The 20,408-nt window shown below is 39.1% G+C and overlaps 1 protein-coding gene across 1 annotated transcript in view; it reads right to left on the reverse strand.

Annotated features, from left to right (window-relative positions):
* Positions 1-1,999: 1,999 nt before the first annotated feature.
* The window catches only part of LOC123772414 (uncharacterized), a 189,349-nt gene continuing 170,940 nt past the window's right edge, over positions 2,000-20,408 (reverse strand). The window contains exons 4-7 of the mRNA XM_045765542.2: positions 16,479-16,614; positions 9,692-9,825; positions 7,515-7,743; positions 2,000-4,967 (exon numbers count right to left, since the gene is read on the reverse strand). Of these exons, the coding sequence (XP_045621498.1) occupies positions 4,897-4,967; positions 7,515-7,743; positions 9,692-9,825; positions 16,479-16,614 (570 nt within the window). The 3' untranslated portion in view covers positions 2,000-4,896. The remainder of the gene's footprint in view (positions 4,968-7,514; positions 7,744-9,691; positions 9,826-16,478; positions 16,615-20,408) is intronic.

Raw genomic sequence — 20,408 nt, forward strand, 5'->3', positions numbered from 1 at the left:
TTTATGATAAAATATACAAATTGTACTACAGTTTCTCTATACATGAATGAGATACGCCACACAGAAACATACATCCTGGCCATTAAGTATATCTTCAGGGGGCACATACGAGAACTCACAACATTCATTTCTCTACCAGTCTGCTATTTAGGGGTATATATACAAGTGAGTAGGCATACATCTGGGATCAAGGTCAGTATATAAATATACTAGCATACTTTTAAAATAGGTTTACATTATAAAATGTATCAATAACTTTAATAAATATGAATTAATTAACTGTAGCCTGATTTCAGGAGGGGCTTAACATTTTGTTATCCATCATACAGTCCAAGTGAGAGAGACATTTCGGGTTAATTTCGCCCGAAAATCATTGAGATCTCAAAATGTTTCTAGAATCCTCCGGCTAATGGTTTGGATAGAAACTGCAAGCCCAGACTACAATTTATGTACAAACCAACTCAAAAGTGATATTACATGTAGCGACTGCGAATTGCATATGTACCTTTTGTACTATTATAATTCTATAGGGTATTCAAAAAATGCGACACTCTAATATAACATTTAGGCCTAATGTAAGCGATCGTAGGTCTAATATTCGCAATAGTATAAGTAGTGTATTACATTTATTATACTAGGTCTAGGAGAGGTTAGGTTACTTTCTTATTTGTTTTTCTGGCCCAGGAATACACAAGGTAGAATTTGTTTAGCGACCCGGGTTCACATTTTGTATACTCCACAGTCGCTATATGTACTCTCATTTTGGAGGATTTTTAGATAAAGAAACACGAAAGAACACTGTATCACTGGTAACCACTTTTATTATCAACATATTCATCTCATTGTAAATCATCATAGTTACTTCCCTGTAAACATTGAGTAAGGATAAGAAGATTTGAACAAATCTTATTTGGCTGGCTTGGCCACTGAAGTTAATTATATTTTTATTTTCCCCAAGATTCAATTAATATCTAGAGTATTCCTCGTAAAATGCTTCATTTACCCACTTCTACTCATTTGAACACATATGCGCGTATATATATAAATATATATAATAGAAGGCGCTACTTGGCCAAATATGCAAGGCCCGATATGCCTAACAAGCCGAGTTTTTCTGAAATTATATATATTTTTAATTTGTTTATGGAATGATAAAAGCTTACTATTGAATTACGTATGATTTATTATTTTTTTATTTTAGTTAAAACTAACGCAGGAATATAACTAAAACTAACGTACCTAGGTTATCTTGAAATGATTTCGGGGTTTAGCGTCCCCCGCGGAGGACACTAACCTAGCCTAAATTAACCTAACCTAACCTAAATTTTCCTAACCTCACCAAACTTAACTATGCCAGTAACTCATGTTCTTAATATAATATAACAATATCCATTCAAATACAGGTAATCCAATTAGAAAACAAATTTTGAAAATAACGAAAATCACTCTGCCTGTTAGGCAAATCGGGCCTTGCATACCAAGTCAAGTAGTGCGTTCTGGCTATTAGGTAAGATATATATAACCGCAATGAAAAAAAATCACACATTCATATTTGTTATTACATTAACAAATAGCTGCCTCATCTTAGACTTTGAAATGTATAGTCCCAAAGAAATAATGATGTAATTCCTAACTTAAAACTATAGGGATCACTAGTGCATATTCTTATAAATTTAAAAAAAATTACTAATATGTTTTTCCTATAAATACATTTTCTTTAAAATGCGAAAAAATTTGATTTTTTTTAAATATCTCTCAAAATGGCTATATTTCAGTGTAATTCCTCAGTATAGCCTAATGTGAGGACTGGTATTCCGGTAAAAATCAATGATTGATGGATTCTGTATTTGTTTGGTCCACAAGAGGATGCAAAGTTATTGCTATCCCAATTTTCAGATGGGTTCATTACCTTATATCAAAAGTAAGTTTGTATAGAAGTTGTACTGCCAATAACGAACGTTCAGTGAAAATACAAAAGCGCACTGCAGTCAACAATACTGTCTTTAAAGATATTATATGCTTCTAAACTGATGTAACTTGATTCTTAAATATTGCATATGATTTACCATTGTCTGGGAGAGGAAGCCCGTTTTGGTTAGCTTATCAAGATCCCTCTAAGGACTCTAGGCCGACCATTAACTTTCCCCACGATGCAAGCCATAAGAGTCGCCTAACTCCCAGGAACTATTTACTGCTAGGTGAACAGCTACATCAGGTGTAAGGAACGAACTCTAACTCAGACCAGGAATCTGACCAAAAACTGATTCTTTAAAACTGTTCTGCTTTATCCTTGTAGCTTGTTTAACCAGTTGATACATGAATGTTTCCAGGATGAGGTATACGATTCTGCAGGTCCAAAAGTCCTCTATTTCTAGTTTCGTGTGCCTCCCAGTGTATGGATTTCAAGTTGAAGTCCCCGACTACCAACAGTCGTGATCTATCTTTATCCGCTCTTGCTATAATTTCTCTCATTATTGATATGAGGCCCTCTCGTTTATAATCCTGTAATATAGTCAGTTGATATAATATAGAGCTGTAGTAATATAGCTCGTGTTCCTGAGGATATCCTCATACTGCATCAAAAGTTCGCAAGCGCAAGCTACTGATCACATGCGCCTGTATGACTAACCATCCTGAGAGATGGAAATTTCTTAGCAGTTCGTAGCTAGCTCTTAATATTATATTGCATTTATGCAGAGGAACTGCTTAAATGCATATGTACCTAATTATAATAAACAGTCTGATGGAGTGCATCGTAGGCGTTGAATATGAAGATGGTGTGTATTGTTGTCTGATGATGGAGTGTATTGTAATCTGATGATGATGGAGTGTTTTGAATCTTGCGATTATAATGATGGAGTGTTTTGAATCTTGCGATTATAATGATGATGGAGTGTATTGTATGCTCTGATTATAATGATGATGGAATACTCACCTAGTTGTGTTTGCGGGGGTTGAGCTCTGGCTCTTTGGTCCCGCCTCTCAACTGTCAATCAACTGGTGTACAGATTCCTGAGCCTATTGGGCTCTATAGGAGTGGAGTGTATTGTATGCTTTGATTATAATGAGTGTGTATGTTGTAGGCTCTGGTGATGAGTGTGTGTATTGTAGGCTTTAATGATGATGGAGCGTATATATTGTAGGCTCTGATGATGATGACGCGTGTGTATTGTAGGTTCTAATGATATTGATGGAGTACAGTATGTGAATTGTAGGCTTTAATAATGACGAGATGTATATACTGAAATTTCAATACATTGTGGTTTGCTGGATGTTTGTGAAAGGTTGTGGTTTGCTGGATGTTTGTGAAAGGTTGTGGTTTGCTGGATGTTTGTGAAAGGTTGTGGTTTGCTGGATGTTTGTGAAAGGTTGTGGTTTGCTGGATGTTTGTGAAAGGTTGTGGTTTGCTGGATGTTTGTGAAAGGTTGTGGTTTGCTGGATGTTTGTGAAAGGTTGTGGTTTGCTGGATGTTTGTGAAAGGTTGTGGTTTGCTGGATGTTTGTAAAATATTGTAGTGATGTTTATAAATGTTTGTGGTTTGCTTGAGATTTGTAAAAGATTGTGCTTTGATGTATGTTAAAATTTGTGGTTCACTGGATGTCTGTAAAAGAGTATGGAAATAGTTGACTGTTCAATCTCTGAAATTCAGTACTTACTGTTTAATTATTTTGATTGTACGTCTATCTCGGTTTCGTTATGATAAGTTAATATACTTCATCGTTATTGTTGCATGTTTTCCAGTTGGTAATACACGATGTGGTGTTAAAGTGCAGGAAATATCTTAATTCAGCTAGTTTACCATCAAGCTTTTGTATAATTCAATTTCATGTAAATTCTCGAATACAAGACAATTTTTGTTTATTAAGATACAACCCATAAACAATAATAATTTGTTGTATTTGGAGAGCCTACACGAAACTGCATGTTTCAAGAAATAATGATTATTATTATTTCAAGATCATTGCAACAACAACAAATGTATAAGTTAAACTTTACTGCTTGAAATGCGTTTGGGGGATTTGCATATATGGGCAGGAGCGTCACAAGCTGATGAATATTTCATACAGATGTGATTAACTATCTGCGTTAGACATTTCAGGTGTGATTAAAATACTCTCCTAATGCTACCATTGTTCTTTTGTAATATAATAAGAATAGTTCAAAGAAATTTCACAATGAAGATTAATTAACAATTCTACATAAAAATAATTTTAGGACATTTTGGAAGCATAATTTGATCCATTGAACAATTTTAAAAGGAATGAATCACAACAGAGAGAACATAGGGAATAGTTACAATATTCTGAAAGGAATGAATGGATTAGAGAAACGTGGGAAAATTGCCAAAACATATTCTGATGTTTTGAGTTTGGTAATTCAGAGGGAATGTGTTACATATACTGTAATTAAGTTCTTTAAACCTAAAACAAATCAGTTTCGAAGAAAGTGCATTCTTAATATGTTGGCGAAATATGGGGATAACTGATAACTATCAGATAACTGCACGTTATGAAACAACAATTTAACAGAGAGGAACTAAATAATGGGGCATTCAATTATGATTAAAACTTTTTTAAGTGTTTTTAAAGCAAGCAAAAATATAGGTTGCCTTTGTAAATCAGCCAATTTTCAAACATTTCGGAACAACAAGTTCAGTTCTTTATATTCCAGATGACCTTGCTTATATATACATCCCATTAGCTTACCAGTGTTCAAAATATGTTTTAAGGATTTCTTTTCCATCTTCAGTTTCCTGTCCATCACAGCACTCTGGAAATGGCTACTACGATCACACTGAAAGCTTTATAAAATATCCATATGCTAATATCATAACTACAGTCTGGATTCAGTTGACGGCATTTACAAATTGCAAAACGCGCCCCACTTGCAGTGACCTCAGGTGTCCAGGTTAGAGAGGACAAGCGGTAACAGCATCAACAGCAGCACGATAGATGAACAGTCAGCACCTGTAACAGTTGCAACTGGCAGCGATCAGGATGCACACTCAGAACATGGATAGCCTAAACTGAGTAAATTAATATATTGAAGCTAGATAATTCACGTGCTCAATAATCACGCTCCTTTATGCAGACGAGGAGTCACAATAACGTGGGTGAAATATGTTGACCAAACCACACACTAGAAAGTGAATGGACGACGATGTTTCGGTCTGTCCTGGACCATTCTCAAGTCGATTGTGGATGATTCTCAATCGACTTGAGAATGGTCCAGGACGGACCGAAACGTCGTCGGCCCTTCATTTTCTAGTGTGTGGTTTGGTCAGCACGCTCCTTTAGAAATCATGTTGCAGTGTATGCAACAATAATAAATGTAGATGTAGTAAATAAATCTGTTAGGAATATTAAAGTTTAAGAAATATAAGTTCTACATAAATCTGATTTAGAGAAATCAAATTTTAGAGAAATCAATTTATATGGAATTAAAATGTTTGAGAAATCACGTCTTATTTAAATAAATATTTCGGGAATCCAGTTTTAGAGGAGGAAGGGAGGGAATTATGAAGGGAAATTCTTCTGGAAATAAAGTTCCAGAAGAACTAAAATTCCACGGGAAATCAAGTTTATGTGAATATCATATTGAGGTTAATATCCATTCCTGGCTAAATCGAGTTCGAGAGCAAGGTTTACTAATCATTATGGTATGAGGTGTCCAGTCGGGATCCAACTGCCGGTAGTGTTTTCCGAGCCTGTAATGCAGTTTTTAGATTGTAGTCTTTAATACGCACATTTTTAATAGTGTAAGGAAGAGAATTAGCAGGGGAAAGCGTCAAGCCATTACAACTATATAGCACTTGTAAGGGGTCAGGATAAGGATTTGAGATTTGAGAAGTCGATTTCTAGTGGAAGTCAATTTTTAATAATTTATAATTTTACTAAACTTTATTTTGTACAAGTTTTAGTGCATATTAAGTTCAGGGTCATGAGTTTGGAGAGATGAGTGAGAGTTGAACCATTAATTCAACTAATGGTTGTCACTGATGTTTGTCAGAAACTAGTTTTTTTTATTATTATTTTCTACCGCAGATGTGGCCACACATTTACAATGCTAACGAGCATATATACATTTTCTTCTGTCCTCCATGGACAGGGTGAGAGATTTGTCAAACACAGTTCAGGGATTTATGCCACGCACTAGTATTGTCACTGATGTTTCAAAAATGACTAGTGTCGGGTGCTAGTATTGTCTCTAATGTATCTCAAAATAACTAGTGCGACACTTTAGTGTTATCATTGATGTCTGTTTTTTTATTAACACATTAGGTACATCTTAATTTATACAGCTACCCCTAGACTATGATGGGGTAGTATATAGTGTATCTGTACTGTATAAAAAGCTTGCTACGTGATGCTAAAAGATCCATATCATACAGGATGGTTAGTCATACAGGGTCATATGATCAGTAGTCTGCACCAGCAAACTTTGCATGCATTATAAGAATATAAGAATGTAAACAATAACATCCGAGCGAATAAAGTAGCAGTGATACTGAAAGTCTTCATCGTCCAGGATGGTTAGTTGTACTAATGTACTAGTTAGGGGTATGTGATCAGTCAGCCCATTCTCCCGAGCGTTCCCAACGTTACTAATCAGTTGTGCTAAATTGCTTGAACCTAGCCTACCCGACGACCCACGAACAGAAAAGGGACATCACCTCAATTTCGCAAGCCGCTATCATTTTTAGTACATCAGATTTAGGCCCTAGGGAAATTATACGTCAAAATACGATGTACTATTCAAGTGCCATATGTACAACACGTGCTACCTGCCTCACTCCTGCAGTTACCTACACGCAAGTTATTTTTTTCATAAATAGATTATTCGACATTTCGTGTGGTACATTGTTTATTAATTTAAAAACGTTAGTTATGAAGTTCGCTATTGTTTGGGTTTTCCTGTGTATTTCCAGGGTAAACTTACCTCAGTTTGGAAACAACCGGTCTTGACAAAATCAAGTGTCAGATAAATTTAAGTTTCAATTAAATAAAGCAAGTTTCCATGGAAATCTATCAGAAGAAATTTTCAAAGGAAGTCGATTTCTAGTGGAAGTCAAGTTTCAAAGGAAATAAAGAATTAGAAAATTTAGTTTCAAACTGAATCAAGTTCCAAAGGAAATCAAGTTTTTGTGGAAGTTAATTTCCTCAGAATATATGTTTCCCGATGAAATCATGTTCCAGGGAAAAGTTGACGTTATGTATACATAAAAAGATGTCAAGAATATATTTAAGGTACAAAACACAGAACTTAAGTTGTATAAAACATTTTATCCAGGAATTACACTTAATGCAAGATTTCTATAATTTGATGAGGGACATAGCCTAGCTGAAGGAAACATTACTAATGTTAAGAACACTGAATTTTAAATTTGACTTCAGTATTAAATAACATTAGCGTCTAACTGTAATTCACATCTGTTTGATTGTAAGTTTTATTAACATATAATTTGCTATAGCAATGGTAGTTATTTTTGTTTACATGTTTTCTTAATAACTGACCACCAGTGGAGGCACCTTCCCTCGGAGAACTTTCTATATAGCTTGAATCAGTGATCATGACCTCTGTAGAGAGCCTGTAGACGTGGAGGATGGAGGCTGTGCACCGCAGGATGAGAACACCCTGCTGAAAGTGTTCGTTCTGAAGCATCATCTGCAGACCAGACCAGGAAGCCTCACAGCCATCACTGTCGGTTTCTCCTGGGTAAACCACCACCGTCTCTCGTGATGCCTGTGTGACGGAGGGCATGAGGGTCTCAGAGCTACTCAGACGCGCGCACACGCACGCACACACACACACACACACGCACACGCACACGCACACGCACACGCACACGCACACGCACACGCACACACACACACACACACACACACACACACACACACACACAAGATTGCAGAGGTGGTCAGAGAAATGGCTACTGGAGTTCAACACGAGCAAGTGTAAAGTTATGGAAATGGGATTAGGTGACAGGAGACCAAAGGGACAGTACACAATGAAGAGGAACTGCCTACCTGTGACGACTCGAGAAAGAGACCTGGGCGTGGACGTAACACCTAATCTAACTTCTGAGGCACATATAAGTTTTCCTTTAGGGTGAGAGTAGTGGAAAAATGGAATGCACTTAAGGAGTACGTTGTGGAAGCAAGCTCGATCCTGCAGGCACAAATAGGTGAGTATATATACACACATGCTGGTTCTCGGGAACGCCAAAACACGCTTGTTAATGCTGAACTTTAATGTAAAGTTATTTATTAGTAATGTCCCTTAACAAAATACTGTAGTGACATTAGCATTATTAACATTTCTTAACATTAAGACACGTGTTAGTGATGTCCCTTCCCTTACAGACACCGGTTATAATTATCCTTAACGTGAAAGCATCTATTTTGTTCACTATTATCAATGATGAATTTCTGAACGACCTACACATGTCTGAATGCCTGTGGAGAGAGAAACGAGAAAGATAAGGAAGAGGAGGGGAAGAGATGAAAAAGCAAGATATGGAGGAAAAGATAAGAAGTCAGAGAAGGAGGTGAAGTCAGGGAAATGAGGAACTGCACAAGAAATTGATAATATTGAGGGTGTGTTAAGATGGCGATTATTGTCCTCGGCTTAGTTTGGTTCGGGCATGTTAGTACGTCATTTTTGTGACGTGATAGCTCGAAAGGACGAGCAAGAATATGAAGATGATGTCGGATTTACCATCGCGATTTCCAGACTGTTTAGATAAACACAGCAGTCAGTGTTTATTGTTTAGTGTAGCTTTGGAAGCGAAATAGTAAGCGCAATCTAACCACAGATGAAAGTTCCGCGCCAGGAGCGCGTTTCATTTCACCTGATGGTTCCGTTCACCTTGCAGTCAATAGGTACCCGGGAGTTAGATAACTGTTGTGGGGTGCATCCTGGAGAAGGTCAAAAGATGGCCTAGAGGGACCTCGATAAGCCTAACGGGCTTTCGATTCTGTTCCGACTGCGGGAAACCATTCGTAGAAGTTGTGCATACCACCGTCACACAGAAATATACATTGCCAGGCATATAAACCTAAGTACGTGGCTTTAGTGAAACACTGATATAGTAAAGTTAACGAATATTAACCAGGTGACCGAGAGAGTAAACGAACGTTCACAGTGAGTGAGCGAACGTTAACCCGGTGACCGAGAGTGAACGAGTAATAACCTGGTGACCAAGAGAGTGAATGAACATTACCCTGTGACCGAGAAAGTGAACAATCACTAACCAGGTGACCGTGAGTGAACGAACATTAACCCGGTGACAAGGAAAGTGACTAACATTAACCAGGTGACCGAGAGAATGAATGATCACTAACGAAGTGACCAAGAGTGAACGAACCTTAACCCGGTGACTGAGAGAGTGAAGGAACGTTAACTCGGTGACCGAGAGTGAATTAACATTTATTGGGTGATCGAAAGGGTAAACAATCACTAATCCGGTGACCGAGTGAGATAACGGTCACTACCCCAGTAACTGAAAGAGTGAATGATCCCTAACCTGGTGACTGAGAGAGTGAACGATAATTAATCCGATGAGAGATTGAGTGAATGATCACTAACCCGGCGAGTGCTATAATAATCATATTGGCTTAGCACATTGTCTTCATAATTACCTTATCGTCGTAACCAAGTGACTAGTGTTGAGAGTGAACAAACTACTAACCATGTGACCATTGATGTGCCAGGTGAGGGTGGTGGGAGGGTAGGAGTAAGGGGATGAGCAGTTCAACAACAGCAAGTCCCCAACTTGATAATTCTCGCGTCGCCCTGTGATGGTGGGGCCCCGCGCAGGGATATCTGGAACACATAAAATTAGCTAAATGTATTATATCAATTAGTGATGTAACCTAATACTGTACTGTCCAGCGCCAGGGTAGGGATTCTGTTAATGTTTAAATAAACTCTCAAAATGGTTTATATGACCATTTGATTTGATTTTAAATCCAAGTTAAATTTTTGAATATATATGGAATTTATAGCAGTGTCAGTATCTGAAAAATTATAATTGTAAAATTATGAAAGCAAAGTTAAGTGTTTGAGTAAATTTATAATTTAGGGTTAAGGTAGTTTAAATATCTGTGTAATCTAATAGACACTAAATAAGTAAATAAATGACCTGTTTAACCTAACCAGAGCGTTGACAGTCAGTATGTCAGTATTTATTTTTTTTAATCCAAGTTGCTTTTTAATTACGGTTGACTGTTTAAATAAGTTGATTGTTATAACTGATGGAAGTAAATTACTTAACAAGTTTTTATTATCATAACTAAGTACATATATATTTATACAGCTACCCTAGATTATATGAAGGGTTACATGGTGTGTCAAGAGCTAGGCTAGAAAATATTAAGAAATTTCTATTTCCCAGAGTGGTTAGTCATACAGGGCCATGTGATCAGTAGCCTACCCTTGCAAACTTTGGATGCAGTATGAGAATATCCTTTAGAACACGACTGAGAGAATAAAGTAATTACAAAGCTCTAGGTGCCTAGTGACTGGATATTCAATAATGTAGTATGTGAAATCATCGAGTTTTTACTTATAGAGTTTACACATAGAATGCTCAGGGTTAGCCTATACGGTAGCCTATACGGCATGCATAGAAACTATAACACATCTAAATTATTCAGCCAAGGATCAGCCAAGTCTGATCCTTGCAATCAGTAAGTCGCATTGTCTGGTGAACGTTTTATGCTGCCTATGTATACAGGTTTGTGAAATGTCTTAATTTGTTCCATATTTATGATGGAGATGTTGCATGATTGATGCCTTGCAAAAACTGTTTCCAGTGCTGGTCATACACCTGCTGTTTTAGCTCTCGACATTTTCGGTTGGCCTTAAGAAATATATTAAGGGTATCAGCTGTCTTGTGTGTTTTTGCCAAACAAGCACTGCAAAACATTTAAATGTTGAAAATATCGATTTAATTACTTTGTGACTTCGGGAGATTTAAGCTTCTATAAATGTATTATTTTAATTCGTGAAAAATTCAATATAACACCAAAATACAAAAAAGTCAGTAGGCTAATCGAAATAGGATGCCAGCGGCCGTTCAGTCCTTACTAATAACATTAGGCTACATGTTTTTTTTCCGAGATTTGCTTCAATACTCATTGAATCAAAAGTATTAAATTGTTATTTTTTTATTAAGTATTTTCGTATCTGCAAATATGCCGTTGAAGTATAACACTAGTGTTAAATTATGTCATATAATTATGTTTTATTTAAAAATATGCCTTCTGAGATAAAGTAATTATTCATGTATTTTAGAATTTAATTTACCATGTAACATTAATACAATTTTTTAAAAGGATTTTATGGGTGTTTCCAACATTTTGATAGCCAACGTACTTTCAAATGTTAACTTTTGGCACAGTTAATACTATGTATATGGTAAATGAGACAAAAAGCGACATGTGTTGATCGAAAAAGAGAGAATTATGTGTTGAGAAAAAGTAAAGTAGAAGCGACATCTGTTGAGAAAAAAGTAAACTAGAAAGGACACATGAGAAAAAAATCAAGTGTTTCCCACCGTGGCCAGGTGTCTTGTCAGGCTGTCTCGACCAGAAAAACTCCTCTGCTGAAGCTTCTCTTAATTAATGTCTTTAACATACAAGTCTCCCTTAATTAAGTTCCGCGACATACATATGCATAACTAATAAAGTCTCCGACTAGGGAAAAAGGGAACTTTTCGCCGTGTAGATTTCTCAATTTACGTAGCAAGAGTCTGCCACAAGTTTGGGTGCAGTAAACTTGGCGAGCAAAGTTGAGAAGCGCAGATTGCGACTCGCTGTAAACATGACACTCGCACAGGTTTTTCTTCTTCTGCCTGTTTTGTTGTCTTCGAGCGATCTTATGCATTTAAAGGTTCGCATATTTTGTTCTTGAAGAACATTTTAGAATCTATATCGATTTGTTATAATTTATGAATGTGAGGCCATTTTGAAAACATAATACGTTTGCGAATCCTCAGCAGCAGGCTGAAGTTGTTAAGTTATTAAAGCATCCGGGCTGAACTTAAATATATATAAACATTACTTCAGAGTATTATGTGACCTTTTTTAAACCTGATTTATGTTGGAGATATTATCACCCATTTGCTAGTTTTAGGGAAATCGCTTATCATTTTGAATTTTATAATATTACGAGCTCTTTACCCTGAGCACGTAACCATTCTGAAGATGCTCACATATGTTCATTGTACATTGATATGAGACTGGCAGACCGTTATGAAGAAGGCAAACTCACTGATGGATGAGTCAACCTTTAGGCTTGTTAGAAATAGGTAGCTAGAATGAAGATCATATTATATTAAGAACACAAATTATTGACGTGTTTTGGTTAGGTTAAGATAGGTTAGGTTAGGTAGGGTAAGTTAGGTTTGGTCTTATATCCACGTTAGTTTTAACTCAAGCTAATAAAAATTCACTCATACATAATGAAATGAATAGCTTTATCATTCCATAAGAAATTTTGTAGAAAAATATATAAATTCAGGGAAACTTGGCTTAATAGGCAAATCAGGCCATGCATAGTGGGCCGAGTTCTGTGTTCTGGCTACTAGGTACAACACATTATATATATATTAGTCTCTCTCTCTCTCTCTCTCTCTCTCTCTCTCTCTCTCTCTCTCTCTCTCTCTCTCTCTCTCTCTCTCTCTCTCTCTCTCTTCTGTCTGTCTGTCTGTCTGTCTGTCTGTCTCTCTCTCTGTCTCTCTCCTAATTCTTTACCCTCTCACTATGCAACAATCGCCTATTGTCAACAAGAATCGACTAAGCCCTGCTATCGCTCCTTTCTTTCATCTTCATTCCCTTTCCCTCTTTACCCTAAATTTCCCTCCCTTCCTGTCTGCCCCTACCATCACCCTGCCCCATAATCCCACCGTGTCAGCCGGGATCGACAAAGTCCCAACAAGTACAATTTATTCTCCAGAGTTTTCCAACTGCCCTTCTGGCTCCTGTCCTCGACCTGATGCAGTGTGAGGCTCTCCGGGGACATACTGACGCACAAACACACTCACACGAACACAAATACAACCACGTATGTCGTTGTGTTTGTGCGACCCAACCACGAACCAAAAGTTCGTGGATATGACCACGAACCTCAACCCACAGTTCAGAGGCTGGACCAAAGAGCCAGAGCTCAACCCTCGCAAGTGCAAATAGGTGAGTACGCACCCGCAAACGCTCACACACACATTCATAGACGGGCACATTCATATATAGTCATTCGCACGGGAATATATAAACTCTTTCCTTTCGATGTTTTAAATAGAACGCAAAGCTAACGAGAGTGACTAAGGGCGAGATGACTGACGAACACTTCCGGAGGATTTGGGCTGATTGCAGGACTGCTCCAGTAAACGGAGTGAATTTAACCTCATCAAGTGCAACGTAATGAAGATGAAATATGACCGGAATAACATTTCACCGTTAAGGACATGTAAATTCCAATTTCGGAAAAAGGAAACGGAGACACGCTAAAATGGGATAATATTGGCAGCGAATGGAAAACTAAAGAACATAATAACAGTCTTTAGAAGCATGAATAGTCGTTTAGGGCTCTGAACTGGTGGTTTGCACTGGCAAACACCTCCAAACATGCTTCTGTATTTCCCTAGTGAAAAAATCAACGAACGCACTTTTGAAGACCTGGAAAGACCTGCACTGGAAAACACCACTAGACACTTCTAGAAGCTCCGACGGGAAAGGTTGGGGGAATATCTCTTGCGTCTCGGTAAACAAGCATCACTGAGGCGAACATGCTGTAATGTTCTTCAATTGTTTGGGTGCACGAAGCAGTAAAGTTTAAAACTACCAGGGAAGGGACTGCCAGAATGGATTGTATCTGTGAAGGGCATCCAGAGAGCTCTTTCCACTCTCCGTCATTTCAGCACACACCAGCACACTCCCCAGCACACTTCCCCAACACTCCCTCACACTCTCCCCAACACGCTCCCCCAATACTCCCCCAACACTCTCCCCAACCAGCACAGGTCCGGGACTGAGGCACCACGAGACAGACTTGGCGGGCAAAACCCTGAAAGCCTTTTGGTGTCAAAAACTCCGATGGTGTTTGTTTTAATGCACCTTAACTCTCTATACCTGTCCCTCGCTACTTCTTCTCGTTACCAGCTACTTCTTCCCGCTATTCGCAACTTATTCTCGTTACCTGCGACTTGTTCTCGTTAACCGCGACTTGTTCTCGTTAACCGCTGCACGTTTATGCTACCCGCCCTTGTTACTCGTTCTCGTTGTTTGTTACTCATTCACATTACCCGCTACATGTTCTCCTTACCCGTCTTCGCTTCTCGTTATCTTTACTCGTTCTGACAATCTATTCTCGTTACATGGTTTCATTACCTGTCCTCGTTACTAGCTTTCGTTATCCGTCTTCGCTGCTCACTCGCTTCTATCCTCAAAGAATTGCAAAAGAATACTCGTTTTCAATTACTTTCGTTTCTCTCCTCCCTTCGTCTTCACTAATTGTGTTCACTGAGTGTCCTTGCTAAGTGTTCACGCTGAGAGTCCTCGCTGAGAGTCCTCGCTAACTCTGTTCACTGAGAGTTCTTGCTGTTTTCACTGAGAGTCATCGCTAAATGTCCTCACTGAAAGTCCTCGTTTAGTGTCCTCACTAAGAGTCCTTGTAAATTTCCTCGTTTTAAGCTTAAGCTTTCAACGAGGACACTCCTCGCCGACACTCCTTGAAAGTCAGCGCTTAGAATCCTCACTAAGGTTCATCAACCCATACCGCTACACATTCATCTACACATACAGCTTAATACATCGAACTGGCTTCAAACACTACTTAATAAATCAAGTTGGCTACACACTATGCTGCTTAATACATCACGCTGACTACACACACCGCTTAATACATCAACCTAAATATACACAATTTAATACATCAACCTAAATATACACAATTTAATACATCAACATAATTTATTTATAATTTATGGCTTATGGTGGTCTGGTGAGTGAGTGGTGGACACTATCCTAACATGAGCTTCCGGTGATAAGATGCCAGCAGCATAGCCTACCACCTCCAGTTTTCTATGTTCTCGCTCCAAGACTAATCTGAATATAAATTGAACTCTTTAAAATGCGTCGGGACAGCGAAATCCTTAGTACGAACACGATCCCCCTGGAGCATGTCCATTAATCTTAATATAGAGATCTCCGAGCCGGGTTCTGGAGCAGTGGTTGCACATGCGTATTGAATATGTTGGCGTTCTTGTGTATTAATACCGGGGCTTCTGAGAGGGATATTAAACGAGGTTTTTTACGCCTGAAATGAACTAGATTTTACGACTCCGAGATTTTAATATGTAAAAATAAGAGTGCTTGGTAATTACTTGGTTGCAGAGGCTGACAATGGCAACGGAAAGGTGCAACTAGTTCTACGGCCGGAAGAGACCTTTGTTTGCTTCCAGAAACTATTAAAAAATTCAAAGGAAACTATTAGAAATCTGACTGAGCTGATTACACGGTCTAATTAGTATTTGAAAATGTATTTTGTGTTGTTATTAAAAAGTTGAATGAAAATGCGAGGTAATAATATAGTTTTTTATATTGTACTGTGATCCAGTGTTGAGAGAGGGATTACGGTAGGCTAGCCTTAAGCGCAGCCTCATCCAAACACTAAATAATAATAATTATTATTATAATAATAAAAATAATAATTATCATAATTTAATTTCTTACAAAGATATTACAGAGGGATTATTTATAATGTTTACATAGTAGGTACTTAATTTGTTTATTAAGCTATTATTATCACGCGCAACATAATTATAATATATCACGGCAAACATATCTTAATACATGCAGTTAATACATATAATAGTGCGTGTTTAAATACATATGACACGTATTTTGACCAATATGCGAACACTTGTAGCATACATAGGTAATTTTAAAAGAGGTACATACATTTTGGGAATGTAGGGTAGGAAAGGGCCTATTGGTATACCTTAATGGGGTAAAAACGAGTGAATCATGTGGTTCCCCATTCTGTACTTCAGAAACGAAAACATTGCCTTAAACAAGAGCCTGAGCCACAGACGCCTCAACCACGAACACACGCACCTATATACAGCAGCGATCAACAACAACAGCTAGGCGGCTTATGTATGTATGTACTCGTCTACCCATATACAATAGCTACAACCAACATATGCTTCAAAATCTGACACGCTACATACATGCAACAGCCACGAGCCACCTCAAATACGGACAAACGTACATATATTCAGCAGTCACGAGCCATGTATGCCTTAAACACGGACACACACATATATATATATAAAACAGCCTCAAGCCAAAGGAGCCTCAAACAACGCCTTACATACTTATATACAACAGCCACAAACGCCTAAAGCACTGTCACACATACCCATGTACAACAGCCACGATCCATGGACGCCTGAAACACATGGACACACGTACCTATGACAGTCATGTTGGCGTCCATAGTGTCCTGTTCGAAGGTGGGTTTGTCTGCCAGTACCTCGCAGCGTAGCTTGCCCGAGGCGCGGTGGTCCACGTGAGACAAGACCACCTCGTGAAGAGTCGAGATCCCTTCCTAAAACAATGGAGAGGGAGGGAGAGGTTAGTGTGGTGCGGGTGTGTGTAAACTCGCCTACTTGTACTCACCCAGTTGTGCTTGCAGGGTGAGCATCTGCTTTTGAGCCCCCGCTCATCGACCCTTAGTAGTTCAGTGCAGTGTGTGTGTGTGTACTCACCTAGTTGTGCTTGCGGGGTTGAGCTCTAGCTCTTTGGTCCCGTCTCTCAACTGTCACTCAACTGATGTACAGGTTCCTGAGCCTACTGGGCTCTTATCATACCTACACTTGAAACTGTGTATGGAGTCTGCCTCCACCACATCACTTCCTAAAGCATTCTATTTGTCAACTACTCTGACACTAAAAAATTCTTTCTAATGTCTCTATGGCACATTTGGGTACTCAATTTCCATGTTTGTCCCCAATTTGTGTGTGTATTCACCTAGTTGTGCTTGCGGGGGTTGAGTTCAGCTCTTTCGGCCCGCCTCTCAACTGTCAATCAATCAACTGTTACTTACTACTAGCTAACTAATCTTTTTTTCACACATACACACACCCCCAGGAAACAGCCCGTAAAAGCTGTCTAACTCCCAGGTACCTATTTACTGCCAGGTAACAGGGGCATCGGGGTGAAAGAAACTGCCCATTTGTCTCTGCCGGCACCGGGAATCGAACCCTGGCCACAAGATTACGAGTCCCGCGCGCTGTCCACTCAGCTACAAGACCCCCCCTATGTGTGTGTGTGTGTGATATTTACAAGCACACAAACATTTTCTTGATACTTTTATGATCTGCAAACACCAGAATGGGAGGGCACTGACCTCCCGGTGTGTTTGGCTTGCTCGTTAGCTCGGTGAATCACTAGCCTCACAAACTACCTCGAATTGTCGAATAGCTTGTTCGTGTTTATTTTTGCCGTTAGAGATTGGGTACAGCATCAGTGCTCCCTCTGCCTACCTTTCTCCCTCCCTGTCCCCTACCCACATGCATACACTCCCATTACCACACACACACACACACATACACACACACACACACACACACACACACACACACACACACACACACACACACACACACACACACACACACACACACACACGCGCGCGCGCGCGCGCACTCTCTTCTCACAATTACACATACCATGAAAAGGGAAATAATCTACAAGGATCTTAATATGCCTCTGTATTGAACACATCAACAACGACGAGTGAGTTTCCAAACAGCTAAAAGACAGCTAATGTGCTCCCACTATTTTAAGAAAGGGAACATGGCACGAGAACAACAGTTATAGGTCAGTGTCACAGACATACATACATACATACACTGCGAAATACTTGAAAGAAAATAGCGATAAGACTAGTCGACCACATAGAATTAATTAGATTTTTAAACAAGCACCAACAAGGTTTTAAAGAAGGGAAATCGTGCTTAATGACTATTCGAGTTCTACAACTAATTGAAAACACTAAGGCATGAGTGTGATGTGCCAACATTCTAATTAGTTTTAAACTATCACGAAATAAAAGATCTTTTGAAACTGTTTCGAATACAAGATTAATCCATGAACTTGAGAAGCAGCGGACGAAACTGAGTACTAATCCCCTTCAATGACGGGAGATTAGTGAGATTGGCGAAAGGTAACACAGGGAGTCCCAAAAGATCTCTCCTAGGATTTATAATATTCCTGATTTATATCAATGAAGTAACCATGAAGTTAGTCTTTTTACCTAATTTAGCCTAACATAACCATGAGGGTAGAGTCCTATACCTAACGTAACATGAGGATAGTCTTGTATTCCGGATAGGCAAACGTTTCCTAATAATTCAGGAAGGCTGCAGAGTTAGTCCTGCAAAAGGTTGCTGGAATCCAGTGCTAGTAAGTGTAAGGTTGATTACAATGAGCGTGGCCACCATAGTCGGTTCTCACCCGTCCTCCTGACACAGCGTCACCTTATAACGCACACTTTACCAAAAATCGTTGTACCAGAAAATGGTAGCGGCTCGCGAAATTGACACTGTCCCGTTTTCTGCTTTGGGTATTTCCTGGTAGGTTATGATAAGGGCACTTTAGTACGACAGTTTCTTGACGTTGGGAAACCTAAGGAGGACGGGCTGCACAGCTGAAATATCTCTCTGTTTATTTTCCGGGCAGGACAGAGAGGTTATTATTAACATAGTAACATATTACTATGTTACCATTCACCTGATATCTCGATTGATAAATATTAAGCTACCCTAAAGGTGGCACGGGCATGAATAGCCCGTAAGCCTGACATCACTGTTCATCTAGCAGTAAATAGGCACTCGGGAACTAGGCAACTGTTGTTTTCACCATAGGAAAGGTCAGTCGTTGGGACCAATTTACCAGGTAGGACCTTGGTAAACCTAACAGGCTTCCTGTCGCCAAAATGGGAAACAGTAATTAGAAGAACGTTAAATAGAAGGACCTAGCCGTAGATATTCCAAGTTTTATTGTTTTACGTGAGTCGACACTCACTAATTACTGTGTCAAATTGAACATTTTGTGTACGGCAAGGATATGTCCAGATATACAAATGAGCAGGTAATGAAACTACATCAAAGAAATTCTTAAATAATTGCAGTGTTATATTAATAAAATTATACGGCAAATTAACACTTTATTGCATACTGCAATATTTCATTGCTCTGTCTCACTTTCTCCTGTGAGACTTTTAAAACTCCAAATACGTGCAATCACCCTGAATTCCGCTTAGAAATCATGCTCAAGAGTCATATTTCCGATAAGCATCGTATTTTGTAAACTGCAGGTCAATTTAGGCAAAATCTGACCCATCGCCGTTTTCACTAATTTTCATATTTTCGGTATAAAAAGTCGTAGGCTATAACTCCCCCTGCAGTTTTCAAAATACGATGTCTATCAGAAATATGACTCTTGAGCATTATTTCTGAGCGGAATTCAGGGTGATTGCAGGTATTTGGAGTTTTAAATTACGATTTTTATACCGAAAATATGCAAATTAGTAAAAAGGGCGATGGGTTAGATTTTGCCTAAATTTTCCTGCGTGCAATGTTTTATCATATTTGTTTCATGTTTATCTCTCACGTTTATCTCTCCCGCTCCTCCCTTCATTCACAACACCTACCTTCTACACACTACCTCTACTTTTCTCTATTTGCCATTCCATAAAAAACAACTGTTCTGCTCAAACAGAAAGGTATGAACCCAAGCAACCCACCTAACCTATCGAGGGCATTGCATAGAGAGCACTATAACGGTGCTTTAATTTTTACTAATTTGTTGTATTTTTAACGGATTGGTTGATTCCGTAAGAATTAACCTCAATCCTTCACCAGCGTCCTGGAACCCCACTACTTATTCTCCCTCTACTTTCATCCCATCCATTGTCAACTCCCTTCACTAGTACTCACCAAATACCACTAGCATACGACACCTATTCTTTTTTTCACCTCGCCCAGCTACACCCATCCACTCACACCCACAACCATCCATCCACACCCATCCCCATCCTCAGCCCTCTCCTTATCCACCCACAACCTCTCACTACCCACCCACAACCCCTCCTCATCCACCCACAACCTCTCACTACCCACCCACAACCCCTCCTCATCCACCCACAACCTCTCACTACCCACCCACAACCCCTCCTCATCCACCCACAACCTCTCACTACCCACCCACAACCCCTCCTCATCCACCCACAACCTCTCACTACCCACCCACAACCCCTCCTCATCCACCCACAACCTCTCCTCATCCACCCACAACCTCTCACTATCCACCCACAACTCCTCCTCATCCACCCGCACC

The sequence above is a fragment of the Procambarus clarkii genome, chromosome 17 (genome assembly GCF_040958095.1).
Source record: "Procambarus clarkii isolate CNS0578487 chromosome 17, FALCON_Pclarkii_2.0, whole genome shotgun sequence".
NCBI classification, from domain to species: domain Eukaryota; kingdom Metazoa; phylum Arthropoda; class Malacostraca; order Decapoda; family Cambaridae; genus Procambarus; species Procambarus clarkii.